This window comes from Salmo trutta, chromosome 1 (assembly GCF_901001165.1).
Source record: "Salmo trutta chromosome 1, fSalTru1.1, whole genome shotgun sequence".
Lineage (NCBI taxonomy): Eukaryota > Metazoa > Chordata > Actinopteri > Salmoniformes > Salmonidae > Salmo > Salmo trutta.
The window spans coordinates 29,495,543-29,510,766 of record NC_042957.1 but is presented as its reverse complement, the minus strand read 5'-3'; the positions used below and the strand labels follow the sequence as shown (position 1 = coordinate 29,510,766).

Below are 15,224 nucleotides of genomic sequence, written 5' to 3'. Positions count from 1 at the left end.
TTGGAGTGAGTCCAGGGTGTCAGGTAAGCTGATGTGGTCCTTGACCAGCCTCTTGAAGCACTTTATGACGACAGAAGTGAGTGCTACAGGGTGATAGTAATTTAGGCAAGTTACATTAGTTTGCTTGTGTACATGGACAATGGTGGACATCTTGAAGCATGTGGGGATCATAGACTGGGACAAGGAGAGGTTGAATATGTCTGAACACACATGTAGCTAGTAGGACTATGACTGTCAAATGTGATTGTGTATGTAGTAGTATTTATGTATTTGACAACTGCTGATTTAGTAGAAAGGGCTTTATAGCTATATAAAATGAATTGACATTTGTTTGTATGTGTCTCTACAAGACAGGGCCGCTATTCCTTCCTTGGAAGGCCTGTCCGCTCCAAGACCTATCCATCAACATTGACTACATTGACTACTCCATTGTGTCCCAGACTGCACCACTGAACCACGGTGTGACCTAGGACAACACCCTGTCGTGTAGTTCAGAGCCGAACCAATGGTGCTACAATGCATAGACTACTACTGCTGCAACTCACACTGATTCACAGGTAAGTTCTACCTGTATATTTGTATTAATTTATACATCTCAGGCTCTGCCCTTTCTTTGTTGGCATCATAACTGGCATGTACCTGGCTCTCTGTGAGCCAGTCATATTGAGCACACTGAGGACACAATTGTTTACAGATGGTCTCACACATTGTATGACTCACAAATGTGATCTCTTCTAATTATTGTGGTTTGATAAAGGACAAAATATGAAAATGGTTATTTTGTTATGTCAAACATTATTCTTTCTCACAATTTATTTGCTGCAGGAATAAAGACAGACACAAATCCAGGTTTACATCTGTTTTGTATTCAGGTTATAGCCTGTTAATTCAGGTTTCCTACTCTCCCACCATCTGTGTGAGGTGACATCATTTTATGTACAACGATACCATACCTGTGACATACCTTTATAATAATGATATCAAGCCTTTGTAGAAAACAACGAATCCCTCCATAAAATCATTAGCAGTAGAGCAGGGATAAAAACGGGATGGGGCACAGATGGCTTTGTTCTAACTTGACATCTACTTTATAGCTCATTACATAACTAACACCATATCCTTGGGGTTAGCTCTTAATCCTATGTCTGAAAATCCTGCTCAATCTTCAACTCGTTGCACTTTCTCACCCTTTCCTCCCTGATTGACCTTTCGATAATTAAATCAAGCAATTTGGCCGGCATGTCGGCTGCTGTCACGACTTCCGCCGAAGTCGGTCCCTCTCCCTGTTCGGGCGGCGTTCGGCGGTCGACGTCACTGGCCTTCTAGCCATCGCCAATCCACTTTTCATTTTCCATTTGTTTTGTCTTTGTTTTACACACCTGGTTTCAATTCCCCAATTACATGTTCATTATTTAACCCTCTGTTTTCCCCATGGTTTTTGTGCATGTTTGTTTATTGTATTCCGGTCCGTTTGGGTGGGCTTGGTAATTCTACATGTTGTCACGCCCTGACCAGGTGAACTCTGCTAGTTTGGTCAGGGTGTGGCATTTCTATGCTTTATTTTCTATGTTTTGGTTATAGCCTTTCTTTGTGTTTTATTTCTATGTTGGGCTCGGGGGTGATTTCCCAATCAGACAGCTGTCGCTTGTTTAGTCTGATTGGGAATCACATTTAAGTTCCTTTTCCCCCACGATGTTTGTGGATTGTTGTCTCGTTATTTGAGCACGTAACGTATTGGCAGTTTGTCCTTGATTTTGTGTACATGTTTAATTCTAGTGTGTTAAATAAACATGTATTCGCTCCCAGCTGCGTTTTGGTCCGCTTCCTCGTCTCCCGACGACAAACGTTACAGAACAACCCACCGAACCAGGACCAAGCAGCGGGAGGAAAAGGAGCGCGAGAGATGGGCTCGCGAGGGAAAGGAGTTCTGGACCTGGGAGGAGATCATGTCGGGGAAAGGACCCTGGCGGACGGACTCCCAGGTCGAGGAGGAAAAGCCAGCCGGTAGACGGAGTCGCAGGCGGCGGTCGAGGAGGCCCGGAAAACAGCCCCAAGAAATTTTTTTGGGGGGGCTAATGGGGTGGTCCGGAAGGGCAGAGGAAGAGCCCAGACCACTGCTCTCGTGGGGGATGACGGCGGAGGAAGAGAAGGAGATGAGGCGTTTGATTGAGGACCTGCAGAGGGAAGATCTGGAGGAGCCATGGTATGCTGAGTTGCGCGCTGTGTCGCCAGTGCGCCCGCACAGCCCGGTGCGTCCGGTGGACATGCCCAGCACATGCCGTGCTAGGATGGGCATCCAGCCAGGACGAGTGGCTAAACCGGCTCCACGCTTCAGGTCACCAGTGCGTGTTCACAGTCCTGTCTGGCCCGTTCCTGTTCCCCGCACCAAGCCCACGGTGCGTGTCCCCCGTCCTGTCCGGCCCGTCCCTGCTCCCCGCACCAAGCCATGGTATGCAGAGTTGCGCGCTGTGTCGCCAGTGCGCCCGCACAGCCCAGTGCGTCCGGTGGACATGCCCAGCACATGCCGTGCTAGGATGGGCATCCAGCCAGGACGAGTGGCTAAACCGGCTCCACGCTTCAGGTCACCAGTACGTGTTCACAGTCCTGTCTGGCCCGTCCCTGCTCCCCGCACCAGGTTAGTGGTGCGTGTCCCCAGTCCTGTCCGGCCCGTCCCTGCTCCCCGCACCAGGTTAGTGGTGCGTGTCCCCAGTCCTGTCCGGCCCGTCCCTGCTCCCCGCACCAGGTTAGTGGTGCGTGTCCCCAGTCCTGTCCGGCCCGTCCCTGCTCCCCGCACCAAGTCAGTGGTGCGTGTCCCCAGTCCGGTCCGGCCCGTCCCTGCTCCCCGCACCAGGTTAGTGGTGCGTGTCCCCAGTCCTGTCCGGCCCGTCCCTGCTCCCCGCACCAAGTCAGTGGTGCGTGTCCCCAGTCCTGTCCGGCCCGTCCCTGCTCCCCGCACCAGGTCAGTGGTGCGTGTCCCCAGTCCTGTCCGGCCCGTCCCTGCTCCCCGCACCAGGTTAGTGGTGCGTGTCCCCAGTCCTGTCCGGCCCGTCCCTGCTCCCCGCACCAGGTTAGTGGTGCGTGTCCCCAGTCCGGCCCGGCCCGTCCCTGCTCCCCGCACCAGGTTAGTGGTGCGTGTCCCCAGTCCTGTCCGGCCCGTCCCTGCTCCCCGCACCAGGTTAGTGGTGCGTGTCCCCAGTCCTGTCCGGCCCATCCCTGTTCCCCGCACCAAGCCCACGGTGCGTGTCCACAGTCCTGTCCGGCCCGTCCCTGTTCCCCGCACCAAGCCCACGGTGCGTGTCCACAGTCCGGCACGGCCCGTGTCTGGTCCACCGGTGCCCAATCATGTTCCGGTCGACGGCTCCGCTCCGGAGCCTGAGCATGCCGCTCCACAGTGGTCCAGTCCGGGCCAGAGGGGTAGGGCTAGGGTGGAGGCAGGGGGAGAAACACGCCCGGGGCCAGAGCCTCCACCGAGGGTGAGGCGCCCACCCGGGTCCCCCCCCTAATAGACTTTAGTTTGGTGCGCCGGGAGTACGCACCGTTGGAGGGGGGGTACTGTCACGCCCTGACCAGGTGAACTCTGCTAGTTTGGTCAGGGTGTGGCATTTCTATGCTTTATTTTCTATGTTTTGGTTATAGCCTTTCTTTGTGTTTTATTTCTATGTTGGGCTCGGGGGTGATTTCCCAATCAGACAGCTGTCGCTTGTTTAGTCTGATTGGGAATCACATTTAAGTTCCTTTTCCCCCACGATGTTTGTGGGTTGTTGTCTCGTTATTTGAGCACGTAACGTATTGGCAGTTTGTCCTTGATTTTGTGTACATGTTTAATTCTAGTGTGTTAAATAAACATGTATTCGCTCCCAGCTGCGTTTTGGTCCGCTTCCTCGTCTCCCGACGACAAACGTTACACATGTACTTGGTATTTTGAGTAAAGTTACTTTATTTACTCATCTCTGCTGTCCTGCGCCTGACTCCTCTGCACCAGCTACACCCAGACCATTACAGCTGCTCTATCCCTGTGTGACACTTTTATTCTTGCATGCCAAGAGTAATAAAAGTAAATATATATATAACATATATATATATATTAACAAAGCCTCCAGACTTTCAGAACCACCTGGCACACATGTTTATGTGTACCGGTATAAAATGTTCTTGTACTTTATTACTCAGAAAACACTTATAGCTGTGTCACTAGGCCACGGTTACACAGAGCTCAGCCCATTAGGAATTTTCACCCAGGAGTGAACTACAACATGAGGAGAGGAGACGGGTCACTGAAGGGTAACAGAGATTTGGCCTTTGGCCCAGTCAAGGCGATTAGGACACACCTTTTTTTCTGATGGTTGAATATCTTTAAGGGTGGTTTTAGAAAGGTGGACAGCAGTTTTTTTCTGTACATAAGATGTACATTCAGGTGAGGTAGATTTCCAGCAAGCTGTGATTTTCCAGGTGTTCCTCATTGGGTTGATAGGGGATAATACAGTGCATCTCATTTTTATACAAACGAGCAGTACATAGACTTGTATTCAGAGGAAATACTTTGACTGTGCCAGCTGCCAGATGCCTGCTGGGCTTCTGCATATTCAGCACTTTAGAGGGTATTCAAAAAAAGTGCAGGCACTAATGCTTCTTTAAGCCACTATCATCCCAAGAGTTTGGGCAAAACCTTAATGGCTTTCCCTCTCACTCTTGGAGATAAACAGCACATGTCTGACAGTGATTTCAGCGCACTGAAGCATATTTCCAGCATAGAGCATTTCCACATACCTGTGGTGACGTGCACAAGTTCAGTTTGCGATGCTTGTTTTTCTGGCAGCTATTGAGGTCTGTGCAGGGCTACAAGACTCTTGGACTGGCTCCAGTAGTCCTGTTGCGAAGAACAGAAGCAGTACTACCACGTCACTGGCAGCTGCTCAGTTCCGCTCTCTCTCTGTCTCTCTGTCTGTCTCTCTCTCTGTCTCTCTCTCTGTCTCTCTCTCTGTCTCTCTCTCTCTCTGTCTCTCTCTCTCTCTCTCTGTCTCTCTCTCTCTCTCTCTCTCTCTCTCTCTCTCTGTCTCTCTCTCTCTCTCTCTCTCTCTCTCTCTCAAATTCAATGTGATTTAATGGCATGAACAACAAGGTCAATGTTACCAAAGCAAAGTGATACACACAATAATGAAAACAACAGTGACAAATATCTAATACAAAAATGTAATAATGGTCAACATTCAGAATCTAATCCATGACACAAAATGGAAAGTTATAATAAATAAAAATTTAAAAAATGAAGAATTAAAAAAAATGATTCTGGTATTCATGTTGTCTATATACTATAGTTATAATGCATGCTTTTTATGTTTCCTCCTTTAACGTTTTGCAAGCTGTGATGTATTGTGCTGTCAACGCTATCACAGCAGACCTTTCCCCCAAAAAGTATGCAACGTTTATCTTTGTTTGATTGTTCTGTCAAATTTGTAGACATTTGTAGACATTTTAAGTAATCTATATTTGGGGCAGGATGACTCTCTAAGTAATCTATATTTGGGGCAGAAGGACTCTCTAAGTAATCTATATTTGGGGAAGAAGGACTCTCTAAGTAATCTATATTTAGGGCAGAAGGACTCTCTAAGTAATCTATATTTGGGGAAGAAGGACTCTCTAAGTAATCTATCCATCTAGGACTTCCTGATCCCTTTGAGAGAATATGTGTAATTACATGTGTAATTACACTAACAGATATTGTAGGTAATTGTAATAATGCATAGCTACAGTAATAACAACATGTAACTGGTTGTAATTGCAGTCTGTAATTACAAAGGTGTAGAAGCAAATGCTTGTTACCATGCTTGTTACAAATGGGCAAGTTTCTACAAAATTCACCAATTTAGTGTTTAGTTTCTCTCAGTTGAGTCAGTAACAACTGTCACAAGGATGTAATCTCTTGTGGACAGATGCGCTGGGGGTCTGAGATTACAAAAGTTGGAGGCTCAATAGGCTCAATGCGCACTCTTCAAAATCTCTACTTAAAAATATGTACCATCTGGGTTAACTTGGTTGAGTTTACAACAACAGTAAACTCAACCAAGATATACAGTACCAGTCAAACGTTTGGACACAACTACTCATTCAAGGGTTTTTCTTTATTTCTTACTATTTTCTACACTGTAGAATAATAGTTATCAAAACTATGAAATAACATATGGAATCATGTAGTAACCAACAATATTTTAGATTCTTCAAAGTTACCACCCTTTGCTGTGATGACAGCTTTGCACACTCTATGCATTCTCTCATAACTATTAAAAGTAATGCGTTAGTAAACCTGCTACAAACATGCAGTACAGTGTACAGTCAGCAAGCAGTTTAGCAGTCACACTGGCAGGCCCCGGTGGCAATAGATTAATAAAACCAAAAGCTTACCTTGACCTGGAAGAGTTCCAGTGTTATATAACCATAGCTAATATAGCATCCCTCTCTGTTTAAGTCAGGTGTTTGAATAGGCTAAACTACCTAGCTGCATTCGCAAAATAACAAAATACAACAAAATATCACTATATCTCTCTCTCTTGCTTCTCCTTCATTTTTAAATAAATACATTTGTTCAAAACTGTTCAACTATTGTCTTTCTCTCTCCTTGAGTCAACTACTCACCACATTTTATGCACTGCAGTGCTAGCTTGCTGTAGCTTATGCTTTCAGTACTAGATTCATTCTCTGATCCTTTGACTGGGTGGACAATGTCAGTCCATGCTGCAAGAGCACTGATAGGTTGGAGGACATCTTCTGGAAGTTGTCCTAATTACTGTGTAAGTCTATGGAAGGGGGTGAAAACTATGAGCCTCCTAGGTTTTGTATGGAAGTCAATGTACCCAGAGGAGGACGGAAACTAACTGTACTCCGGCTACACCATGGTGCTCCCCTACAGAGTGTTGTTAAGGCTACTGTAGACCTTCACTGCAAAACAGTGTGTTTTAATCAATTATTTGGTGACGTGAATATATTTAGTATAGTTTTATCTAAAAAAGAGTAACTTATTTAATGTTTCACTATTTTTATTTTTATTAATTTCACTGAGGAGGATGGTTCTCCCCTTCCTCCTCTGAGGAGCCTCCACTGCTGTAGATGGTAAGTAGTTGTTAGGCTCAACAAAAAAGGCCAGCTAACGTTTGCTAGCTAGGTAGCTACAGTTAGCTAACGTTAGCTAGCCAACACTAGGCTAGCTAGCTACAAACTCTAGCTAACTACCTATGCTAAATCATCCAGCAGAATTCAAGTATCCAAAAAAAAAGCGAAAGAAATTGCATGGAAAACGTACTTTCTCTCTCCTGTGTTGACATTTCAAGGCAATATTTCATGTCTGGATTTCCCACACTGACCTTCTTCTCGACCCTGTTCTTTTCGCACTATTAAATGACTTCCGTATCAACACCTGTGGGAATGTTCGAGGTCATCATTATTTTGAGCATGTTGCGTAGATAGGTAGATCTAGACATAATGCCTTAATTCCTGGGATAAGTAAATAATTGCACCAATGCATCCAATCCAAAAGTGAGAATGTTCATTAACAGTGAAACCCTTTCAGGGTTACATGATGGAATAAGAGTTTGTCTTATGACCATTTTAAGTGCATTTATAAAACATTATTCAACCAAGCTTAATAGGCTTACAATTTGTCCAGCACAAATAACTATATCACAATTTTAACCATAGCTGCATGTTTACACACATTAATGTCAGTAAATTTAGTTCAGGGTGGAAAAAGTTTCATTCTGTGCATGGTTCTCTTTATGGTTGTGCTCTGTATTTACAAATCAGTAATTGCATAATGTAGTTTACAGTATGGTAAGGAGTTGGCAAACTCGACTTTCCAGCTAACATGAGCCACTGTAAACTGATAGTTGAAAAATAACGAGACAATAACTGTAACTCAGCTAGCTAACTAGCTAGTCACCTAGCTAGGTAGTTGGGGGCTACAGATGGGCTAGCAAACATTAGCTAGCTAGCTACAGTACGTCTATTTTTGCATACATGTATGCTGCACAGTGGCGTTGGGGCGAAGACTGGTTAAGTTAAAATACCGTGAGATAATTGTCGCTATTTTTATAAATGGAACAGATTAGCTATCTATCCAACATTGCAATAATAGCTAGCTGGCTAAATGTACACAGAACAAAAATACTGTATAAACACAACATGTAAAGTGTTGGTCCGATGTTTCATGAGCTGAAATAAAACATCCCAGAAATGTTCCATACTCACAAAAAGCTTATTTCTCTCAAATGTTGTGCACAAATCTGTTTACATCCCTGTTAGTGAGCATTTCTCCTTTGCCAAGATAATCCATACCACTGACAGATGTGGCATATAAAGAAGATGATTAAACAGCATGGTCATTACACAGGTGCACCTTGTGCTGGGGACAGGCCACTCTTAATTTGCAGTTTTGTCAGACAACACAATGTCACAGATGTCTCAAGTTTTGAGGGAGCATGCAATTGGCATGCTGACTGCAGGAATGTCCACCAGAGCTGTTGCCAGATAATTTAATGTGCATTTCTCTACCACAAGCCACCTCCAACGTCATTTGCTAATGTCAATGTTGTTAACAGACTGCCCCATGGTGGTGGTGGGGTTATGGTATGGGCAGGCATAAGCTATGGACAACGATCACAATTGCATTTTACAGATGGAAATTTGAATACACAGAGATACAGTCATTGAAGAGGAGTAGGACAAAACTCCACAGGCCACAATCAACAGACTGATCCACTATATTCAAAGGCTTCCCTGTGGCTCAGTTGGTAGAGCATGGTGTTTGCAACGCCAGCATGCTGTGTGCAACGCCAGGGTTGTGGGTTCGTTTCCCACGGGGGGCCAGTACAAAACAATGCATCAATGTATGCATTCACTACTGTAAGTTGCTCTGGATAAGAGCGTCTACTAAAATGTAAAAAAGGAGATGTGTCATGCTGCAAATGGTGGTCACACCAGATACTGACAGGTTTTCTGATCCACGCTTCTACCTTATTTTTTAAGGTATCTGTAACAAACAGATGCATATATATATTTCCAGTCATATGAAATCCATAGATTAAGGCCTAATGAATTTATTTCAATTGACTGATTTCCTTATATGACCTGTAACTCAGAGAAGAAAAAGACATACAAATACATGGCTCTGGATAGCATACAGGTCAGCTACAACCAAGGCAATGTAGCTTTGTAGCTAGCTGGCATTTCTTCCATGAACAAAGAAAACTAGTTAGCTACAAACCTAGTGAAATGGAGGCTTGATAACAAGAGAGTAGTGTTGACGATTTTATAGAAAGGTTATGAAACGGAGTCTATTAATGATTCATTAGACAATCTATCAAGTCCAGCGGTAGTCTGCAAATGGTTTCCAATGCATTCCTATGTGTTCTTGAGTCCAGCTTTCTGGCTCTCGTAACCTGGAACTACCAGAACGGGTTTGTTTACAAACATTCTGATTTGGCCTGTTTTTAATTGGCTTACGCTTATCATGTGGTTTGTGCAGGCTGACATATGGTGCGTTGGGATGCTATCGGAAACTTTAACATTTGTAACAAGCATTGTAACAAGCATTGGTTGTTACACCCCTGTAATTACAGACTGCAATTACCACCAGATACATGCTGTTATAACAGTATAACTATGAATTACTACAATGAATAATAATACTTGTTACAGTGTAATTACATATCTAATTACACTGTAATAAGGAGTGATACCGAATATACCTTTTGTAAATCAAATGAATGACCATAATGTTTATTATTTAGTAATACTGTAAATTCAAATACAGCCTGGTCTCATAGACTAGATTTAACATACAGTTGAAGTCAGAAGTTTACATACACCTTAGCCAAATACATTTAAACTCAGTTTTTCACAATTCCTGACATTTAATACTAGTAAAACTTCCCTGTCTTAGGTCAGTTAGGATCATCATTTTATTTTAAGAATGTGAAATGTCAGAATAATAGTAGAGAATTATTTATTTCAGCTTTTAGTTCTTTCATCACATTCCCAGTGGGTCAGAAGTTTACATACACTCAATTAGTATTTGGTAGCATTGCCTTTAAATTGTTTAACTTGGGTCAAATGTTGCGGGTAGCCTTCCACAAGCTTCCCACAATAAGTTGGGTGAATTTTGGCCCATTAGTCCTTACAGAGCTGGTGTAAATGAGTCAGGTTGGTAGGCCACTGAGTTTGAAGGTAGGCCTTGAAATACATTCACAGGTACACCTCCAATTGTTTAAAGGCACAGTCAACTTAGTGTAGGTAAACTGCTGACCCATTGGAATTGTGATACAGTGAATTGTAAGTGAAATAATCTGTCTGTAAACAATTGTTGGAAAAATTACTTGTGTCATGCACAAAGTAGATGTCCTAACCGACATGCCAATACTATAGTTTGTTAACAAGCAATGTGTGGAGTGGTTGAAAAACGAGTTTCAATGACTCCAACCTAAGTGTTTTTAAACTTCCCACTTCAACTGTTGTAAATGTAAATGACACTCAAATGACACTCCAGGACACTCAGATTTATGTGATATGTTACATTTGGTGTGGTTACATAAGACAGAAGGTTACTTAAAGATAAAAAGAAAGTAGGGTGATTGGTCAGGATGGATGGGTGGGCATATAACGCAAACGTCTAGCAACACAAAAGTTGTGTGTTCGAATCTCATCATGGACAACTTTAGCAACTTGGCAACTACTTACAACTTTTTAGCTACTTTGCAACTATTTAGCATGTTAGCTAACCCTTCCCCTAACCCTAACGCTAACCTTTTAACCTGACTCCTAACCCTAACCCTAACCTTAACCCCATAGCCTAGCTAACATTAGCCACCTAGTTAACGGTAGCATTATCCATCTAGCCACATAGCCACATAGCTAACGTTAGCCACAACAAATTGGAATTCGTAACATATCATCCATTTGCTAATTCGTAACATATTGTACGAATTGCAATTTGTAACATATCATATGAAATGGATGATGGACATCCACAAATTAGTACATACAATACGAAACATAACATATCACTCTAATTGGAGTGTCCCTGATTTACATTTACTAGGTTGTCAACTATGATGACACATAAGGCAACTTGAGTTCAACACTGAAGTTCAACATGCAAACAGAGAGAGAACAAACACATTGGACAGCCCACTGAAAGACTGCTTAAATTCAACAACACAGTGTCTTCCTCAGTATTGCTCCATGGCAACAAACATTCAAAGCTTGATTTGTAAGCGGAGTATGTGAGGAAATTACTGATACTGAATATTACCATCCTTCTTATATTACTTCCAAATCCCAATTATTTTTTATTTAACCCTCCCGTGGTCCTCGTATTATGTCTACACCCCGTGTCCTCCGGGTTACCCTGTCCCGTCTTGGCTAAACGCCCACTGGGCACAAGTGTGACAGTATGCGTGTGAACAGCCTTTGCAGATGTATTTCTTACACCTGCAGCACACCGTGTGTGTCTTAGAGTCCTTCTTCGGTGGGCAGTGGCTCGGCCAGTGGCTGGGGCAGTGGCGGGCTCCTCAGGTTGTTGACGAGCCGTAGCACTCTGTATGGCTTTGACAAGTGCTGACGCTGCTTCCGTGCGGGGGAGATGCTGCCTTCTTTGGATCAATGGCTTCACAAGTGCCTTTCCCAGCTGCTCCAGGAACACCCTCCTCTTGTTCCACTTCTGAGGCATCCAGTTAGGCTTGATCTCTCGCCATATGACAAAGGCATTGTAGGAGGACACATCAAGGATGTTGTGGAAGATGACCATGGGCCAGCGGGCAGTCATCCATCTGCAGCTGTACGTTCCAACCACCTTGTCTAGGTTGTCCACGCCGCCTTTGTTGCAGTTGTAGTCTAGGATGACGGCCGGCTTCCTGTCGTGGCGATCGCTAATGTCGGCCTCTGTGTGCAGCGTGCTCAGAAGTAGCACGTTCTTACTTTTCTTTGCCAGGTAGGACACTAGAGTGATCGTGGGCGTGAAGGCAAACCTTGAGGACAAGACCTGTCTGCCCTTTGACGCGAGCAGCTCCGGCGGGAGCTCGGTCTTGTTCTTTCGCACCGTGCCGACCATGGTGAGGTTCCTCTCGAGGACCTGCTGTCCCAGTTCATAGGAGGTAAAGAAATTGTCACACGAGACATTATGACCACTCAGTCCCTTTGTCAGATCGCGGACGACGCGCATCCACTGGTTCTTCTCGGGGCCTCCGCTGGTCGCCTTGCCAGTGTAGACTTGCATCTTCCAAGCGTAGCTGGATCTGGAGTCGCAGGCCACCCATGACTTGATGCCGTATTTTGCTGGCTTGCTGGGAATGTACTGTCGGAATGGACAGTGGCCTTTTTGGAGGGAGAACAGATTAGCGTCATTATTGGCTACTTGGGGCAACTGACGTTTGTCATTACACTCGTCTACTACTACTACTACTACTACTACTACTACTACTACCTCTCTATACACATGTATACATATGTATATGTAAGTATATACACACAGTACCTCTGAACGGGACCAGTTGCTTGTCCACTGTCACGTCAGGCCCTGGGTTGTAGAGGGCTGGCAGCCGCTCCTCTCACTGGTCCCAGACCTCTCTTATGGCTGCAAGTTTGTCCGTCGCAAGTCTTGCGGGTCTCGACTGGCGGTCGTCGAATCGTAGCAGCCTCGAGTACTTGTGAAAGACCTTGAGCGGTATGGTGGCACGGAATATGGTCCTGCCGCTCTCCGCATCACATAGGCTGGCCGCGGCCTCACCTCGGGACCTGTAGACGCCCGCTAGGATTAGCAGCCCTATGTAGGCATGCAGGTCAGTGGCGTCCATGGATCGCCAGCCGTTGCCGTATTTTCGAGCCCCCTGCAGATTTGTCATGTCCAGAATTATCCTTTCTATTGCCGGTGTGACGAACAGGTAGAAAGTGGACGCGATGTCATGGGCACGTGACACGGCATAGGCCACCCTGGCCCATTCGCGATAGGCCACAGGGGACCATTTGATTTTGCCTTTTTTATGACAGCAACGTCTCCCTTTGGGCTTGGGTAGCGGCGATCTCTTCCTCTTGGTCTTCCTCTTGGTCTTCCTCTTGGTCTTCCTCCGAAGAGCACGACGCATCGCCATCCTCGCACTCTGGGTTGTATTCCTCCCCGTCTTCATCTTCCGACACGTCCTCCTCCTCTTCGGAATCAGAGTAGTCTTCTTGATGGACACTGGGGAGAATCTGTTCTAGAACCTGCGCGGCGGTGAAATGCACGGTCATGGCTTGGGTCCACTGAGCAGCGGCGAAGGCCACACAGCACGGACGGGTGCCGACGATGTGTGCCGCTGACAATATTACTATCCTCTCTACAGCCAGCTTACACGGGCGACGTGAATCGGCAAGGCACGTGTTCACCCCTGTTTGTTCACCCCTGTTTGTTCACCCCTGTTTGTTCACCCTTGTTGCACCACTGGCCTCCCGTTTCTAGTACGCCTGCAGTACACGCCTGCTCGGCAAGCAACGTCATGCAGTGCCGGCTGCCCTCCCCTGGACACCATTGGGTCCACTTGGCTGCCCTCTTGCACACTGAGGCGGGACATGTCTGGGCATGCATGTGTAGCCGTGCTGCTGTTCACCCCTCCTGTTGCACCACTGGGCTCCCGTGTGTATGTGCGTGTGTGTGGGTGTGTGTGAGGCAGTGAGAGGCAGTGAGAGGCTGTGTAAAGGCCTCCCGCTGTCCTGTGTGCAGGTAGAGCAGGGCCAGTGGTCTATGTAGTACACAACACACACACACACACAGACACACACACACACACACACACACACACACACACACACACACACACACACACACACACAATAACATACACCTTGCTAGTGCTGGCTGGGTCACTTTGACCCCGGGACAGCGGGGACCCCTCGAAACCCAGGGCCTGGGTCAGTCTGACCCCAGGACAATGGGAGTGTTAACTAGGCAAGACAACAAATTCTTATTTACAATGACGGCCTACCCCGGCCAAACCCTAACCCAGACGACACTGGGCCAATTGTGCGCCGCCCTGTGGGACTCCCAATACATCCTGGAATCAAACCAGGGTCTGTAGTAACACATCTAGCACTGAGATGCAGTGCCCCGGGAGGAGGGCCTCGGGAGGGTACTTGTTTGTTTATATATGAATAGGGAGTGTTAGGTGGTCACATGTTGCAAGTTAGACGTTGCATTGCTGGACACGTATAGGTGAACAGTAAATGAATCATCTTTAATGTACATTAGATCCACTCTCAGCACAGGCAGTCTTATACCGGAGCAGTATAATGAACACGGTCACTCAAATATCTGTGAATTTACTTTTTATCAACAGATACCATAGGAAATTCAAATAATTTGCAGTAATATAGGCTGTAACCAACCAATACTGGTGTTATTTGACATTGATTATCTGGGTTGCAGTGGCTTTTTAAAATCTGTCCTGTTTAAAGATGTGTATGTCCGGAGATTATTTACAGTCGGCCCTTTGTATTTAGAGAGATACACCAACACTGGGCTTTTCAGAAATTTGTCCTTGGGTTTTCCTACTGACGTGAACGTACTTTTGTTCTCGTCAGTAGTCTCATCCCACATGCATTTCCCAGGTGGTTGAATTCAATGCATGCTTGACCTGATCACTTAATTTAGATACAAATGTCTAAGTGCATCAGACACAAATGTGTCCAACTTTGCATTGCTACTAATACAGTAGTGTAGACCGTGTGTGTCCTCATTCACCCTCCTCATGTTGGGATGATAGAGGACAGTGCAATCACACTGGAGGAGTGTGTTGTCAAGGGCAGGCAAGTACTTCCAGAGGAGATGTGTTAGCCTTGGCATGCTCAAAAGGGGAAAACACTTGCTGAAGAAGATAGGCTGCACCTGTGGTTTCGAGAAATGAGTATGTCAGCAAATCTATTCATTATACATTTACAAATCCCTTCAGATTTTGCGAAAATGTACGTGCTGCATCTTCTACAGTTCTAATGACTTCTCAGACAGAGTTCACCCAAGTCCCTGGTGCACTTGAAAAAGCAGGGCATCTCTTTGTCTGGCTTTGCAGTGCCCTTTTCCCAGTACCCCATTGTGAATTCACTTAAGCATTCCGTACACATCCACCCCCCACCACTCACAGTACCATAGGAGAGGTTATCCTTTGTAAGTCAATCTCTACAATTCACCATGTGCCTGATGGGCTGTACCA

General features: G+C 45.6%; 1 protein-coding gene across 1 annotated transcript; it reads right to left on the bottom strand.

The window, feature by feature from the left end:
* Positions 1-11,046: 11,046 nt before the first annotated feature.
* LOC115191567 (piggyBac transposable element-derived protein 4-like) lies at positions 11,047-13,133 on the bottom strand. Its single transcript, XM_029749390.1, has 3 exons — positions 12,773-13,133; positions 12,521-12,577; positions 11,047-12,360 (listed from the first exon to the last, which is right to left on the bottom strand). Exons 1-3 carry the CDS (start codon positions 13,131-13,133, stop codon positions 11,330-11,332), a joined length of 1,449 nt encoding a protein of 482 aa, XP_029605250.1. The 3' UTR covers positions 11,047-11,329.
* Positions 13,134-15,224: the final 2,091 nt, after the last annotated feature.

What these genes read in the sequence shown, in the direction of transcription:
- LOC115191567 (XM_029749390.1), bottom strand. Translation starts at nt 13,133, where the DNA reads ATGGCGATGCGTCGTGCTCTTCGGAGGAAGACCAAGAGGAAGACCAAG. An exon ending in GGGCGTCTACAGGTCCCGAG is followed by an intron (nt 12,578 to 12,772) that starts GTGAGGCCGCGG and finishes AGCGGCTGCCAG; the next exon opens with CCCTCTACAACCCAGGGCCT. An exon ending in GCAACTGGTCCCGTTCAGAG is followed by an intron (nt 12,361 to 12,520) that starts GTACTGTGTGTA and finishes CCCTCCAAAAAG; the next exon opens with GCCACTGTCCATTCCGACAG.